The following is a 14433-nucleotide window of genomic DNA, read 5'->3' on the forward strand; positions in this document are numbered from 1 at the left end:
TCAGGGTACGGGTCGGAGAGGAAGCCTGGCTGCTTGGAAGGGCGCGGGTCTGTCTCCCAGTGAACAGACGGAGCAGTCTTCCCATGAGGCTCAGAGCTCTGGCAGGAAACATGGAATCACTGGTCCGTGCGTTACGATGCAGATGAGGAGGGTAGGCGAGAGGCAGTCGCAGTAGAGGGGAGGGAAGCAGATGAGAGGCTTGGGTGAGGAGAGGGCTGCAACCCTGGGATAGGTTAGTTGCTGACACTCACACTGGGACAGACACCCATCAGACAGTCTCAGCTGGCCTGGCACATGTCCTTGGAGCCTCAGGAGGAGCCCAGACAGAAGAAGCACCAAGGAAACAGTCGCTGAGAATTTCCCCCAATTAAGACAGGCTTGAACCTCAGAAGGTCAGAGGTCACTCAGCAGGATTAAAACAAAGTAAACCCAGAAAACCTGCTTAGGCCACCATGTTCAAAGCACAGAGAATCTCAAAGGTGGTCGGGGAGAGGATGCGGATCCTGGTAGATGACAGCAGGGTTCTGGTGAGAAATCCAGGGCCGCAGTAAGGTCTCCATGCCGTGACTAGCACATCAGCGGAGGGCGGAGGAGAGCGCACAGGATGCTCAGGTGGTTCGGAGGTCAGGAAGAGCCACGTTGTCACCTTCACACCAGTCTCCCTGCCCAGTGTGGGCTCAGCGCCGCCCCAGGGCAGGTCGTTGGAGGGGTGGAGACAGGACCAGCCGCCCGCAGGACTGCATGACAGGGATGGGAGGTTGTGTGCAGACCCAGTGACTCAACCCACGGGTCGGGGTCGGGGTCAGGCTCGGCACCGCCCAGGCTGCTGTCGTGGTGTGGCTAGGTCACCTTCTTGTCTGAACTGGGGCTCAGAAAGCTGCTCCTCCTTTGTTGTGGAACTTGCTCCCAGGCTCACTCAGTCTGCTGGTGGAGTTGCTTTGCTGTGGGTGTAGGTCCTGGCTTCTTGCTGACCATCGGCAGGAGACTGCAAGTTTCCTGCCGCATGGCCGCTGGGAGAGCACACGGGTGGCTGTTGACAGCCAGTCAGGCTCTACCCGTCCCAAGGAGACGGGGTTTAGGAGGGGAGGAGCCCCGGAGGCAGGAGATAGGCACCTGCGGGGGCACGAAGAGGTGCCATGGAAACCCCTGAGAGAACGGGGGTGGTGGCACAGCCCAGAGCCAGCGGGGTGAGGGGGAACGATGGTGATGACAGCCCCGGCGGCCCACTCCTCTGGTCAGCGGAGCAGGTCTGCAGATGCGCTCAGCCGCAGAGCAGCCCGCCCACAGCTCCTCCCAGTGCACACGGGACTCCCCGAAGGGTCCTGTTACGGCCATTGCACTGCAGCAGAGGCGGAAGAATAGAAATCGGACAGAATATGTTCTTAGGTCTGGATAGAGTTAACCTGAAAAGCGGTGACAGAAAGGTGGCTGGAAAACCTCTGAAGGTTTCAGAGTAAAACAGTTGACTCCGTAGCCCAGGAGTCCGAGAGGAAGTCTCAAAGGAAACCTAGAGATACTCTAAGAATATGTTACAAAGGTATTTCGAATCAAATGAAGTTACAGTGTCAAATTCGTGAGTTGAAACTAGAACACTGCTTCCAGGAAAGTTTGCAACACTAAATACTTAAATGTGTTTGCAGAAAGACTGGATGTGCTCAGTGAGGCTCCAGAGACACGGAGCACACGTGTGACGTGGTGGGCGGGCCGGGCACAGAGCCTGTGTGTGGCGCTCACGCCTCCCGCTCGCAGGTACATCGAGTACATGTGTGACATGGTGGCAGAGGAGCCCATCACGCCCCACAGCAAGCCCCTCCTGGTGAAGGCCGTGGTCATGACGCCCGTGCCACTGTTCAGCAAGCAGAGGAGCGGCTGCAGGCCCTTCTGCGAGGTCTACGTCGGGGACGAGCGCGTGGCCACCACGTCCCAGGAGTACGACCGCATGAGGTGGGCCCGGGCCCAGGCCTTCTCCCCACGACCCTGTTCCTCCAGGAGGCTGCATGGGTTTGCGGGGCTGTCCTCCAGGTCATCATGCTGAGTGGCTCCTTGGAAGTCGTTTCTTGCCCACCCCTGACATAGTCAGGCGGTAGAGCCTGCCAGGCAGGGAGAAACTGACACTCTGGGGTCTCGGGGGTCCTGCCACGCATGCCGCTTTTGGACAGAAGGTTGAGCTTCTTACCTGAGCAAACCGCCTCTCTGGGCTCTTTTCTCCAGGGATTTTAAAATCGAGGACGGCAAAGCGGTCATTCCCCTGGGCACGACAGTCCAAGGGGACGTGCTCATTGTCCTCTACCACGCGAGGTCCACCCTGGGAGGACGACTGCAGGCCAAGGTGAGTGGACGCTCCGGTTTGGCCACTGCCCCTTTGAGTCCCCACCTCCTGCCGCCCAAGGCACAGGGGATTCAGCACGAAACTGCCGTCGGTGTAGGGCTGCTGGACCGTGGCCCTGGGGCTGCCCCTCCTCAGACCCAAGAAGCTGCTTGTGTCAAGGGCCTTCAGGGCTGGTGAACAGTGAGGGGCCAGGTCTCCTTCCCCAGCTCAGGCTCCTGTTGCTTTCTCTCCGCAGATGGCGTCCATGAAGATGTTCCAGATCCAGTTCCACACAGGGTTCGTGCCCCGGAACGCAACTACTGTGAAATTCGCCAAGTATGTTGGTGTCACACCGTGGGAGGGGGACAGGAGGGGTCAGGGTGTGTGGTGTGCATACAGGTGCAGCGTGGTTGACACTGCTGGGGCCCTGGGAAGGCTGAACTCTGACCCCCAGAGTTCTGGAAGGAGTTATACAGGGGCAGCGCCAGGCTGGGGCCTGCATGCAGTGAAGGCTCAGGAGGAGAGGGTGGTGCCAGGAGACTGAGGGGTGTGTCTCATGTTTCTTTGTGCTGTTACTCTGTTACATGTTACCACGCTCTTACCTTTTAGTGGTTTTTTTTTTTCACATTGGCACGTCACACTTTGTTTTAAGTACCAATATGACAGAGACAAGAAGTGTGACGCCTCACCAGTGTCTTTGTTTTCCTTCCCCTGGGGGAAGATGGGCCCCAGAGCTTCGGCAGTTCCCAGGTGACGGGCAGCCACGAGGGAAACTAGGCAGGGGGCCGCGGCTGAACTGGACACTGGTTAGGAGGCAGGCTTCTGATGAGCAATGAGTGTGGCCAGCGAAGTGGGAAGGGGGATTCCACTGGAGACCTGGAATGTGTGAAAAGGAGGCAGCTGTGAATCTAGCACTGAGAAATGGTTCATCTGGGGTCCAGAACTCAGGCGGCGTCTGGAGCAGCGTGGATACCAGGGCGTAGCAGCAGAGGCTTGGAAGCCAAGGCAGTGCTGGGAGGCAAGCCCGGGAGGGCTCCCAGGAGGTGCCGGGGGCCATGGACAGGTCCAGCCTGCTTTTATTCAGAGTCCAGGGAGAAGAGATACAGCAAAAGCAGTGTGACCGAAGATTTTATTTAACTGATGAAAGACATCGAAGCACAGAGCCCAAAGCTCCGTGAACAGCATACGGGAGTTTTATAAACGAAGAAAGGAAATGCCTCCCAAGCATGCGGGGTTGAATCGCTGAAAACCAGAGAGGCCGCTTCATAGTGCCCTGCGGGGGGTGGGGGGCCTTCCCCTGAGGCGGGGGAGCCGGAGTCCCAGTGACGTCTTCCAGAAGCGCCGGGAGGAGAACTTTGCCAGCTTAGAAGTGTCTCCCCTGAAATGGTTCTTCAGAAACAGAGGTCAGTCAGAGCTGTTTTCAGACAGATGAAAGATGCTGGCAGCACGTGAATCAGGTGGACATGAGCCCGTGTCCAGGGCTGGGAAGAATTACAGGCTGAGGAGAGAGCGAGCCTGATGAGAGCAGCAGAAGGCCCCCGGCGCAGAGTCTGGGTGGATGGGAGGGCCGGGGCAGCCACGGGAGCTCGGGGTTCTTTTCTCCGGTGCCGAGAGCCAGCTTTCACACTGTGGTGTCCCCGCCACGGCCATGCTGCCACACTGGGGCCCGTCGCTTCCACTCGGGCCTCAGCGTGAGGAGTGGCTGCCTCTGGGGTGCAGCCCAGACACGGGGCCCTTCTCGGGGTCTGGAAAGAGACCGTGTTTTCATCTGAACGGACGGGTGCCTGGAGTGTGAGCTTGCTGAGGTGCACTCGTGGGCTTGTCCCTCGCCACGCCTGTCACGCCTGCAAAAATTGATAAAATGGCTAAAAAGAAAGCCTGACGCAGGAAAGGGGGTGCTCCGCAGGCAGCTGAAGGAGGACAGTCTGAGAGGAGACTTAGGCCGACGCAGTGTCCACCGGGGCGGCTACTCCGAGCTGGTGTGAGTGGGCACACCGGCTATCTTGTCCCAGCAGGAGCCCCTCAGGGCCTGTCCAGCCTCTGAGGTGCAGGCCCCTCAGGGGCGGTGGGGGCTGCCCCTCTGTTCACAGACCGCATTGTTTCCTCACTGCCAGCTGGGCGGGTGGGCCTGGCCTGGGGGCCATCTCTTTGTGGGGGGAGCAGGGGTGGGGGTGGGCGGGCCCCTGCCTGGTGCCTGCAGTGCCTGGAGTCGCCCGCTACTCCGTGTTGATGGGCCCCTCCCCGGGCCCTCACTGGACACTGGACCCTCTGCCAGCCTAGCTGCCGCCCTTCCACCTGCTGCCCCTGCTGTGTCGGCATCTTGCTGTGTGTGCCTGGCCTGGTCAGAAGCAGGCCTCCGGCCAGGAGCAAGAGGACAGGGGGGCACCCGCCCTCGCCAAGACCCCGTGGTTCCCCTCCTTGCACAGAGGTGGCCGTGCCTGTGACTGCGGTGGGACGTCACGTGTTAAGATCACACGTGCTCACACGTCCCACCTTGTGAGTCCGGGGACGTGAGGACGCCTGCCGTGGCCTCACCCGCCAGCCAGACCATGGGTGCAGCCCCGCCTTCCCCCGGGGGCCGCACAGAGGACAGCAGGGCCCCTCTGACACTTCAGACCCTCCAGAGCCTGTTGTCCCTCTTTTGTGTGTCTTTTTCTGTTGCTTTGTTGTTTTTATACACACAGAACAGTAAGTTGTGCACGTAGACTTAGGCGGCTTAAAATAAGCAGAAGGGATCCCACTGCCCTGCTGAGGAGCTGGGCTTCGTTTACAGGGCTTGTGACAGTGTCACCAGAGGTGACCTTAGGGAATATGTGAAAGACCTTGGAGTTCCCTAGTGGGACACAGAGCCACAGAATGAGGACAGTTCAGTGAGACAGCAGCCGAAGTGGCCACTGCCAGGCCACCTGGGCGTCCCTCCCCACCTGTGCCCGGCCCCAGGTCGTTGCCCCAGGAGAGCCTTCGGACCCACCCCCCAGGGCCGGGGCTGCCCTGCGACCCACAGAGCACCCCGGCCACGCTACCCTTGGAGTCGCACTTGCCGTGCGGCAGGCTGAGTCCAAAGGGCGTGGTTTGTGGGCTTCTGTTAGTAGCTGGAGGTCTTGCTGAAGCGGATGGCACCGTTTTTATGGGAACGTGCATTTAAGTTCCCAGAGAGCCTGATTTGAACCACAGGACCTGAGGGGTGAGGAGTGAGGGCTCCCCTGACAGAGGGGCTGGGGGTCCAGTGTGGACGGGCCCTGCAGCGCACAGATCCCCGCAGGCCCCTCCGACCCTCTGCCTGGTGGCAGCTTGAACGTCCAGAGCGTGAGGTGCAGAGCGCATGGCCCCATCCCACACTCGTTCCCTGGTGAGTGTTGGGGTGACCTCTTAAGTGCCCATGGTCCTTCCTAACCGTGCCTGGGCTCCCACTGCAGGTACGACCTAGATGCTTGTGACATTCAGGAGAAGTACCCGGACTTGTTCCAAGTGAACCTGGAGGTGGAGGTGGAGCCTAGAGACAGGCCCAGCCGGGAGGCCCCCCCCTGGGAGAGTGCAAACATGCGGGGGCTGAACCCCAAAATCCTATTTTCCAGCCGGGAGGAGCAGCAAGACATTCTGTCCAAGTTTGGTAAGATCCTTGTTTTGCAGGCGCTCTCACAGGGCACAGATTGTTCTTGAAGTCTTCTCGCGAGGCCGCAGTCCCGGCCAGGGGGTCATCGTGGGCCGGAGCCAGTTATAACCCGGGAGGGTCAGGTTGGAGTTGCTTGCTGATTCAGAGGGTTCATTTCTGGACCTGCATCCACTTTAAACGTGACCTGGAGGAGGGGAGGCATCAATTGGGCCCATCTGAACACAGCAGTGCCGCCACACAGCGGAGGTCGTTCCTGTGACCCCCCCCCCCCAAGCTGGGAAGTCTCATCCTATTTCAGACCGTTTACCAAAAATCAGCGTGAAAAGCGTGTGGGTGGGTCGGACCTGGGACTTCATTTGGCCTGTCGCGTTCTCTTCGTGTTCTTGGTTTGCTTTTTTGTCTGTTTTTTTATGTGAGGGCAGCTTAGTGTCCCTGAACAGTGTGTGTGTGTGTGTGTGTGTGTGTGTGTGTGTGAACAGTGTGTGTGTGTGTGTGTGTGTGTGTGTGTGTGTGTGTGTGCATCCACGTCAGGGCACGTGGCCCAGCGCTGAGATCCATGCTCAGGTGGGCTCCATGGTTGCTGTGCAGGTTTCTGGCGGTCTGGGAGCGCTTTGGCTCTGGACCACGGCCCTGGAGCCCCGTGCTGGCTGCTGCCTGGGCCGGGCGGCCTGACACCCCCTCTCCCTGCAGGGAAGCCGGAGCTGCCCAGGCAGCCCGGCTCTGCCGCACAGTATGACGCTGAGGGGCCTCCTGATGCCGAGGCCCCGGGGTCAGAGTCTCCGCACAGCAGCAGCACGGACACCAACCACTTCCTGCACACGTTGGACTGGCGGGGTAGGCTAGGGCGTTCGGGGGGCGTCTGCTGCCCGTGTGCTGCGTGGCCCCCCGTCGGCCCCTCACTGTGAGTTGCAGCCACGCTGTTGTGGTCTTCTTTTCAGAGGACAAAGACTGTGTGATGAGCCCGGAAGGTCGTCTCGCCAGGGAGGGGCCATCCGTCGTGACTGAGGATGGACGTGAGAGCGAGCCGTCCGATGAGGAAGCCACCACGCTCTCGCCCGAGAGTGGGGACACAGCCGACGAGGACACAGCCGGCCCAGCCACCCTGCCGGACGACAGTGTGGACCTCCTGGGGCTGCACTCTGAGACAGGGCCGGCGCCCCCCATGCAGGCCCGCGGGGGCCCCCCCAGCAATGCGGACCTGCTTAGCTGCCTCCTGGGGGCCCCAGCAGCTGCTCTGGATGGCGCCCCAGGCGGGCTGCTCGACGGGGACCCACCTCTGCTCCTCACCAGCTCAGCCCCTCCCCCAAGCACAGGGACCACGCAGACCACCGCTCCCGAGGGGCCTGGCCCGGCCGGTAGGTGCTGCTGGGGGTCGTGGACCAGGAGGTCCCAGTGATTGCAGCTTACGGGGACCATGAGCTGTCGCGATCCCCCAGAGGAGCCCCTGAGGGTTGGGGTCAGCACTTCGCCCCAACTGCTCGGGGCTGCGGTTGTCATGGGAGGGCCCTCCTGGAGTGGGCGCCCTGGGCTGGGGGCCTGCCTTGTGAGGCCTGTGCTCAGCCCACCTGGTTCTTGGTGCCTTCCACAGCTGATCCCTTTGACCCTCTTCTGCTGGCCTCTGACCTGGAAGCCCAGCCCCACCCCAAGCCTGACCTCTTTGGCGAATTTCTTAATTCGGACTCCACAGCTGCCCTGCCCACATCCTTCCCCTGCACCCACAGCGCCCCGCCCCCTGCCTGTAGCTCCGACTTCTTGCATCTGGGTAAGTCCAGCCTCCACACTCAGGCCTGGTGGCCAGGCTGTGGGCCGGGGAGGTGGGCAGCACGGCCACCTAGGCCTACCGGGCACGGCCCCAGGTCCTCCCGTCCCCAGGAAGAGGGTGCAGCCAGTGCACGCTCCACACCCTCTGCTGGATTTCAGCAGAGGTGTGAAGGCAGGTTCTAGGGGCGCCCATGCGTGGCGGTGAGTGTGTGTGTGTGTGTGGCCCGCCACGGTGGGATGGGGCGCTCCGAAGACCCTTTCAGATGAGGAACCTCAGACACTAGTCTCAGCATGGCCCTGGGGCTTCTCCGTTTGCTGACCCCTACGTCCACTTGGTCAGTTCAGTGACCATGTGATGCGTCCTCAGCCCGTGAGAAGGGAGGCCCTGAGATGTGTGAGCACAACCTGCCTGGGGCCTCACTGGGCCAGGAACACCTCGGGGACCACCTGCCTGGTGAGCTCAGGGCCTGGCCTCCAGAAGAGGCTCCAGCAGGTGGGGCTTGTGGCCAGCCTGTCCCCCCCAGGCGCCCAGGAGGCATGTGAAGGCCTCGTGGCCAACCCCGCCAAGGACACCCATGTAGTGCTGCTACCTTCCAGGGGATCTGCCAGCAGAGCCCAGCAGGACGACGGCCTCTGCCCCCCACCCGGACCTGCTGGGAGGGTGGGATGCCTGGGCCGAGGCTCCGGTCCCCACACCCGCGCCGGCTGCAGAAGGTACGACTGGCGTCACCGCAGCCCTCCCCCAGGGGAGCAGGGAGGGGCGCGGTCGTCCCAGGCCCTCCACGCGGCCCCTGTGCCCGTCCCACTCTCCACGTCTGCCCTGCTTTCTGTGCAGCCTCATCTGGTCCCGTTGGCACGTTTCTGGCAGTGAGCTACTGTCAGAGGCAGTCGCGTTTACAAGGCCTGTGACACGTGTTCCTGCCTGGGTATCATCTGTTAACGGGATGATGACTTCAAAGACGCTATTTTGCCAATTCGATAGGCGCGGTTCTTTCAGATTTGCTTTTTTTTTTCATTACGAATGAGATGGTCTGTTGTTTTGTACGTTTTGGGTTACTTTATGTTTTTTTGAAAACTATTTTTTGTTTTTTAGTCATTTTTTTCCATAGGAAGTTCATCTTTTTCCTATTAATTTGTGAGAGCTCTTTGCACGTGAGTGGCCGTCGCTTTTACTGACCTTACAGTTGACTCTTGAACAACGTGGGGTCAGGGGTGCTGACCCCCACACAGTCGAAAATCCACACCCTGCTTTCTCTGCCCCCGAATAAAGGAGTTGGTGACTGGCTGTCCCACGGGCGGGCAGCTGCACGGTCTGGACAGCACCAGAAGCAGAGCCCGAGTCTGCTGATCCCGCGTGTTGAGAGCTCTAATCAGACACGAGCTGTCCCCCGTGCAGTTAACGCGAAGGCTGTAAACTAGGCACTGTGGAGGTGCTGTGGTTACTGAAAAGAGCCTGCCTGAGGGTGGGCCCAGCCTTGTTCAGGGCTGGCTGTGCTGTTCCCGCAGGTGGCAGTCCAGTGACTGGCTTGGCTGTGTCAGTCTTTTGTACTCAGAATCGTGACCGCACTGCGGGAGACTCCAGGGGGCGCTGCAGACCCAGGACGGCCGGTGTGGATCGCCAGGTCCTCCCCTTGGCCACCTGGGCTCGGGCTGTCCATGTGGCCGTGTCCTGAGCGTACGCTGCCGCCATGGAGCGAGGCCTTCAGGAGCGGGAGGCAGCACAGAGGCCGCCTCCACTCCAGCGGTCCTGATGCCTTGTCTCCTCCAGGCCCCTTCTTCTCTTCTGGAGCCCAGCCAGCCCCTCCGGGCCCCCCAGCCAGCCTGACCAAGTCTCAGAGCCAGGACCCGTTTGCTGACCTCGGTGACCTCAGTTCCGGCCTCCAAGGTACCCTGTGGGCCGTGTCGAGCAGGAGGAGGGTGCTGGGGCTCTCGCAGGGGGTTGGGTCTGTCTGCCCTCCCAGGGCGGACCTCCCCCGTTCACTGAGGCCCAGTGCAGTGATCCCAGAAGAGGCCCGTTTGCCTTGTCCCCGAAGCTTGTTACCGAGATGACACCAGGAGTTGTCAAAACCGGCGGGAGGCCTGGCCCTCCGTGGGCATCACCGTGAGCGGGGCCACCCGGGAGCGGCCTCCGCACAGGAGTGCGGAGCAGCCCTGCCCTGCCCTGCCCTGCCCTGCCCTGCCCCGGGGGCGGGCAGGACCCGCTCGGCAGCTTTCCCCTCCGGGAGGACACGTCAGGACGTTAACTGTTCGGAGACCATGAACGTCTGCGTGTCCCACGTGCCTGGCTGGTTGGGTGGCGTGTGGAATTTGAGGTGGACTTAGCATCTCCCCAGAATGCTTGTTGTCCAGGAACAGTCCTTTTTATTTAACAGTTTCCTGGTGTTTCAGGTTGTGGTGTCTCCCTGAGGGCATTCCTGGAAGTCTGGGTTTGTCCTTGGCTTCCTGCCTCTGTCTTGGGCTGTTTGAGTGCAGGGAGGGGCCACCCTGAGCCTCCTGGGTGCAGCCTGTGGAGCAAGGGGCTTCTTGGGGTCTGGGGCGCCCGTTCTCAGGATGGAGCCCAGCCCTCAGCTCTGCACTGAGACCCAAGACCTCTATCTCACCGGCGGAGAGTGGGGTCCTGCACGAAGCTGCTGGAACCAAGGGGAGAAACATGCAAACTCGGGTTCTAGGTGGAGCCCTCAGCGTTCCTCTGCCAGCAAAGCCACCAGACAGTGAGTCAGTGAAGCTGTGGGAGCCAAGAGCCAGCAGGACTGTGGACTCTCAGAGGACACTGCCCAACAGCAGCAGGACACATCCTGCACCCACCAGCCACCAAGAAATGTCACGTCCTGGGCCATGAACAGTCCCAGCAAGTGTGCAGGAGCTGAAGCCGTGCACACCGTGTCGCTCTGTCTGGAGTCAAGCTCAGAGGCAGTAGCAGCAAGACAACCGAAAGCTGTTCAGACTGTTAGGGGCTGAACAACACGCTTCTGAGAGCACAGCGGTGACTTAGAAGCCTCAAGGGAAGTGACACAGCGCGTCGCACAGACGGAAACTGAAAACATGGCGCATCAAAACGGGGGACACGTGGCGTTCAGTGTGCATTTGGGAAATGTTGTGCGTTCTCACCTGAAGGTGTTTGGAAAGGAAAGGAAGTAAACTCAGAGCAAGCAGAGGGAAGGTGGTGATAAAGAGCCCACGTCAACGAGGTAGGAAATGTGAACTAGAGAAGACGGACTAAGCAAGAGCCGGGTCTCTGAGAGTATCCGTAACACTGGCAAATGTTTGCTAAGATGCATGGAAGTGAGGAGGTTGGCACAACCTGCCCACAGACCCTGGAGACACGAAGGGACTCGGCCGCGCAGCCGCGGCGCCAGCCTGGGCGCAGGTGAGGTGGGCGGATTCTGCAGCAGACGCCCCGCCGGGTGGGCGGGGCGAGTAGGCCTGTAGCCATGAGAAGATGAGCTCGAGCTCATCGTTAGACGCCTCCCGAAAAGGAAACCTTCAGTCCCGGGTGCTTCCATTGGAGAGTTCCACCAAGTGTTTAAAGGACTCATACCAACCTCACACACCCTTTTCCAGGAAACAGGAGGAGACGTTTTCCAGTTGGTTTCACGAGGCTGGTATTACTCTGAAACCAAAACCAGGCAGAGACGGTACAAGAGAAAACTTAAGTGTCCCTCACGAACATAGACACAAAAGTCGACAGCAAATCGGCTGCAAGGAGCATTCATCAGCATGGACAGAATCACACACCACAGTCAAGTGGGATTTGTTCCAGGAAGCAAAGCACATTCAGCATCCCAGAACCAGTTAACAGAATCCACACAAGAACTGGCCAGAGTAGGGGCGTCGTGTGGTCACATCCGTGTGCAACACAGGCCGCGGACAGAGTTCAGCACCTAGGTGTCGGCGGACACCACAGACGAGTGGCGGGAGAGCTTAGGAGCAGTGCCTCCAGTGCCCTGCAGCCAGCCTCGCGCTTGGCTTTGGAAGACCGCGAGCTGCCCTTGGTGCCAGCTGGAGAGGGACCAGGGGCACAGGCAGTGCTTCCGTGAACCGGGGGCCGTGGGAAATCCCGAGGGACCTGAAAGCATTTCAGAGCCCGGAGTGAGTTTAGGAGGGTTGCAGGGCGCATGGTCGACAGACACCAGGGAAATTCCTGTTTACCAGCAGCATGTGCGCAGGGAATCCAAGATTTAGAACAGCACCATTTAGTCACGGAAGAAGGAGGAAAAAGAAGCACGTAACCTGTGACTCTCGCAGAGCGCGCGCAGGACTTGTGTCCTGGAGCCACAGAGCCAAACATGAGGAGCGGGTCAGGGAAGAAGGACCCTGGCGTGAACGGAGATGGAGGGGCTCGTGGCCCAGAAGACCCCATGTGGGGAAGGCTCTCGTGCCGTGATCTGTGGGGTCCACACAGTCCCCACCAGACACCCCTGAGGGGGTTCCTGCAGACACAGGCGGGCTCATCATGGGGCCGAGTCGAGAGTCGGGGACGAGGAGCGGGGAACAGGCTGGTGGGATGGAGTGACGTGGCCAGACTCTGTTAGGACTGTGTGGTGTCTGCGGAGGGACAGACACACAGCAAGTAGGGGGTGGTACCCACCTGGCCCTGGCCGCTACGGACCGGCCAGCCGTGGGGCCACCTTGACGTGTCCACCCTGGCAGCACACCTGAAACACTGGTATTGCGAGGGCGTGCTCTCCGTGCAGGCTGAGTACTGGGGCTGCCCCCGAAGTTCCCGTGTGACTGTCTCCCCAGGCTCGTCCACTGCATCTGCTCCTGCAGGCGCTGGTACCAACGCAGCGCCCCCTCCCAAGGCCAGCGGCTCCTGGCAAGCAAGTCGGCCCCTGGCCCAGGGCACCCCACGGCCCCCGCAGGCCAAGCCAGCCCCTAGAGCCGCTGTCCCGCCGAAGCCCAGCTACAACACCAGCTTCAGTGTGATCGGCAGCCGGGAGGAGAGGGGCGTCCGCCCTCCCAGCTTTGGTGAGTCCTCCCTCCCTCTGCCCGGTGGCTTTCTGAGCTTGCTATGAGGGGGGTTACGGTGAACCCCATTTTCTCCAGCTCGTGGTCAAGTCCTGAGAAAGGGTGTCTCCTGAGACCCAGCAGAAGCTCCTTCGGGTGGGAGCGAGTGGTTTTGCACATGGTCTGAGGGTGACCTTCTTGTTGCCCAGACAGCACCGTCCAGGTGGCCAGGCGTGTGCCGCCTGGGGGCCGTCTTGGCCTCTGCCAGCTGTGCGCAGTGTCAGGCGGGGGCCCCCGGGCGGGGTTGGCGTCGGCGTCGGCGCCTCCCAGCACAGCCTCCGAGGCCCCTGCTCTCCTCCAGGTCAGAAGCCAAGGGTGTCGGAGAGCGACTTTGAAGACCTGCTGTCCGACCAGGGCTTCTCCTCCAGGGCCGACAGGAGGGGGCCCAGGACCATCGCCGAGATGAGGCGGCAGGACCAGGCCCGGGACACGGACCCGCTCAAGCTGAAGGTGGGGGCGCTCGGGCCGGGCTAGGGCGGGTGGCCCCAGGAGTGCTGGCACAGGCACGGGGGCAGCGGGTCCGTGTTCAGAGCTCTGCCCCGTGTGGAGCTGGGCTCTCATCTCCCACAGCTCCTAGACTGGACGGAGGGCAAGGAGAGGAACATCCGGGCGCTGCTGTCCACGCTGCACACCGCGCTGTGGGACGGCGAGTGCCGCTGGACGCCCGTGGGCATGGCCGACCTGGTGACCCCCGGGCAGGTGAAGAAGCAGTACCGCCGGGCCGTGCTGGTGGTCCACCCGGACAAGGTAGGCACGGGGCCCGGGCCGAGCCCAGGGGGGTCCTGGGTTCAGGCGCAGCACCCTCACCCACTCCGTCCCGCAGGCCCGGGGGCAGCCCTACGAGCAGTACGCCAGGATGATCTTCATGGAGCTGAACGACGCCTGGGCTGAGTTCGAGAGCCAGGGCTCCCGGCCCCTCTTCTAAGTCATGCGCTGCTCGGGGCTGCGCCCGCAGCTCATAGAACCGAAAGCTGCTGGCTGGACCGCGAGGGTCGCCCTGTGGCCGTGGCAGAGTGGACTGGCATGGCCGCACCCGACATCATGCCTGCTGCCCTGGGTGGCCCGGAGCCGCCGCCATGCCTGGCGGGAGAAGGAAAGCATTCCAAAAGCTCCGAATTCTTTTTCTTTTTTGGTTCTAAAGGAAAAGTGTCGAGTCGCACTTCTCCCACGCGTGTCCTGGTCTGTGGTTTATTCTGTTCGGTGGCCGTCACCTGAGGGCGCGTCCGCTGGGTAGACTGCGCTGCTCGGCCGTCTTCTTGAGTCCCTCGTGAACGTTTGCGTTTCCCCTGTAATCAGCCTGGTGACCAGCTGTACATAATTAAACTATTTTCTGATGACCTTCGTCTCTGATGTGCGTGATTGACTGATCTAGGCTCTGACCGCGAAGATGCAGCGCAGTGACCCCTGCCGGTGGAGAGGGCTCCCCATCTCCGCTGGCCTGAGCCTCCCCGGGCCCCCAGCTGGCCTCAGCAGTCACACGTAGCAGGAAGGCAGGGAGGCCGGTGCAGGGACGAGCCCTGGCTTTGGGTCTGGGGGCCGGCCTCCCCCTCGCTGGTCTGGGTGTGCCCTGGGGTCACTGCTCGTGGCTGAGGCAGCTGGGCAGATGCTGGCCCACGCGAGACTGGGCCTCCCCTGGATGCCACTGGGTCGTTCCTCCTCAGAGCATGAGGGTGTGAGGGACCTGGTCTGTTGTTCTGGAAATTCAAAGAGTAAAGCAGCTTTCCTGAGTCATGGCCGTTGGAGA

The 14433-nt window shown here is 61.2% G+C and overlaps 1 protein-coding gene across 3 annotated transcripts in view; it reads left to right on the plus strand.

Moving 5' to 3' along the window:
* GAK (cyclin G associated kinase) overlaps window positions 1–14026 on the plus strand; it is a 49322-nt gene extending 35296 nt beyond the window's left edge. Inside the window, exons 16-28 of one of the 3 annotated variants that reach the window (XM_072947805.1) lie at window positions 1750–1944; window positions 2212–2329; window positions 2565–2644; window positions 5725–5918; window positions 6612–6755; window positions 6860–7276; window positions 7510–7683; window positions 8280–8396; window positions 9451–9567; window positions 12426–12650; window positions 12991–13139; window positions 13260–13436; window positions 13513–14026. In XM_072947805.1, coding sequence (XP_072803906.1) covers window positions 1750–1944; window positions 2212–2329; window positions 2565–2644; window positions 5725–5918; window positions 6612–6755; window positions 6860–7276; window positions 7510–7683; window positions 8280–8396; window positions 9451–9567; window positions 12426–12650; window positions 12991–13139; window positions 13260–13436; window positions 13513–13614 — 2209 coding nt within the window. In that variant the 3' untranslated portion in view covers window positions 13615–14026. The remainder of the gene's footprint in view (window positions 1–1749; window positions 1945–2211; window positions 2330–2564; window positions 2645–5724; window positions 5919–6611; window positions 6756–6859; window positions 7277–7509; window positions 7684–8279; window positions 8397–9450; window positions 9568–12425; window positions 12651–12990; window positions 13140–13259; window positions 13437–13512) is intronic. The other 2 variants (XM_072947814.1, XM_072947819.1) reach the window with 2 other exon arrangements.
* Window positions 14027–14433: the final 407 nt, after the last annotated feature.

This window comes from Vicugna pacos, chromosome 2 (assembly GCF_048564905.1).
Source record: "Vicugna pacos chromosome 2, VicPac4, whole genome shotgun sequence".
In the NCBI taxonomy this organism is placed as follows: domain Eukaryota; kingdom Metazoa; phylum Chordata; class Mammalia; order Artiodactyla; family Camelidae; genus Vicugna; species Vicugna pacos.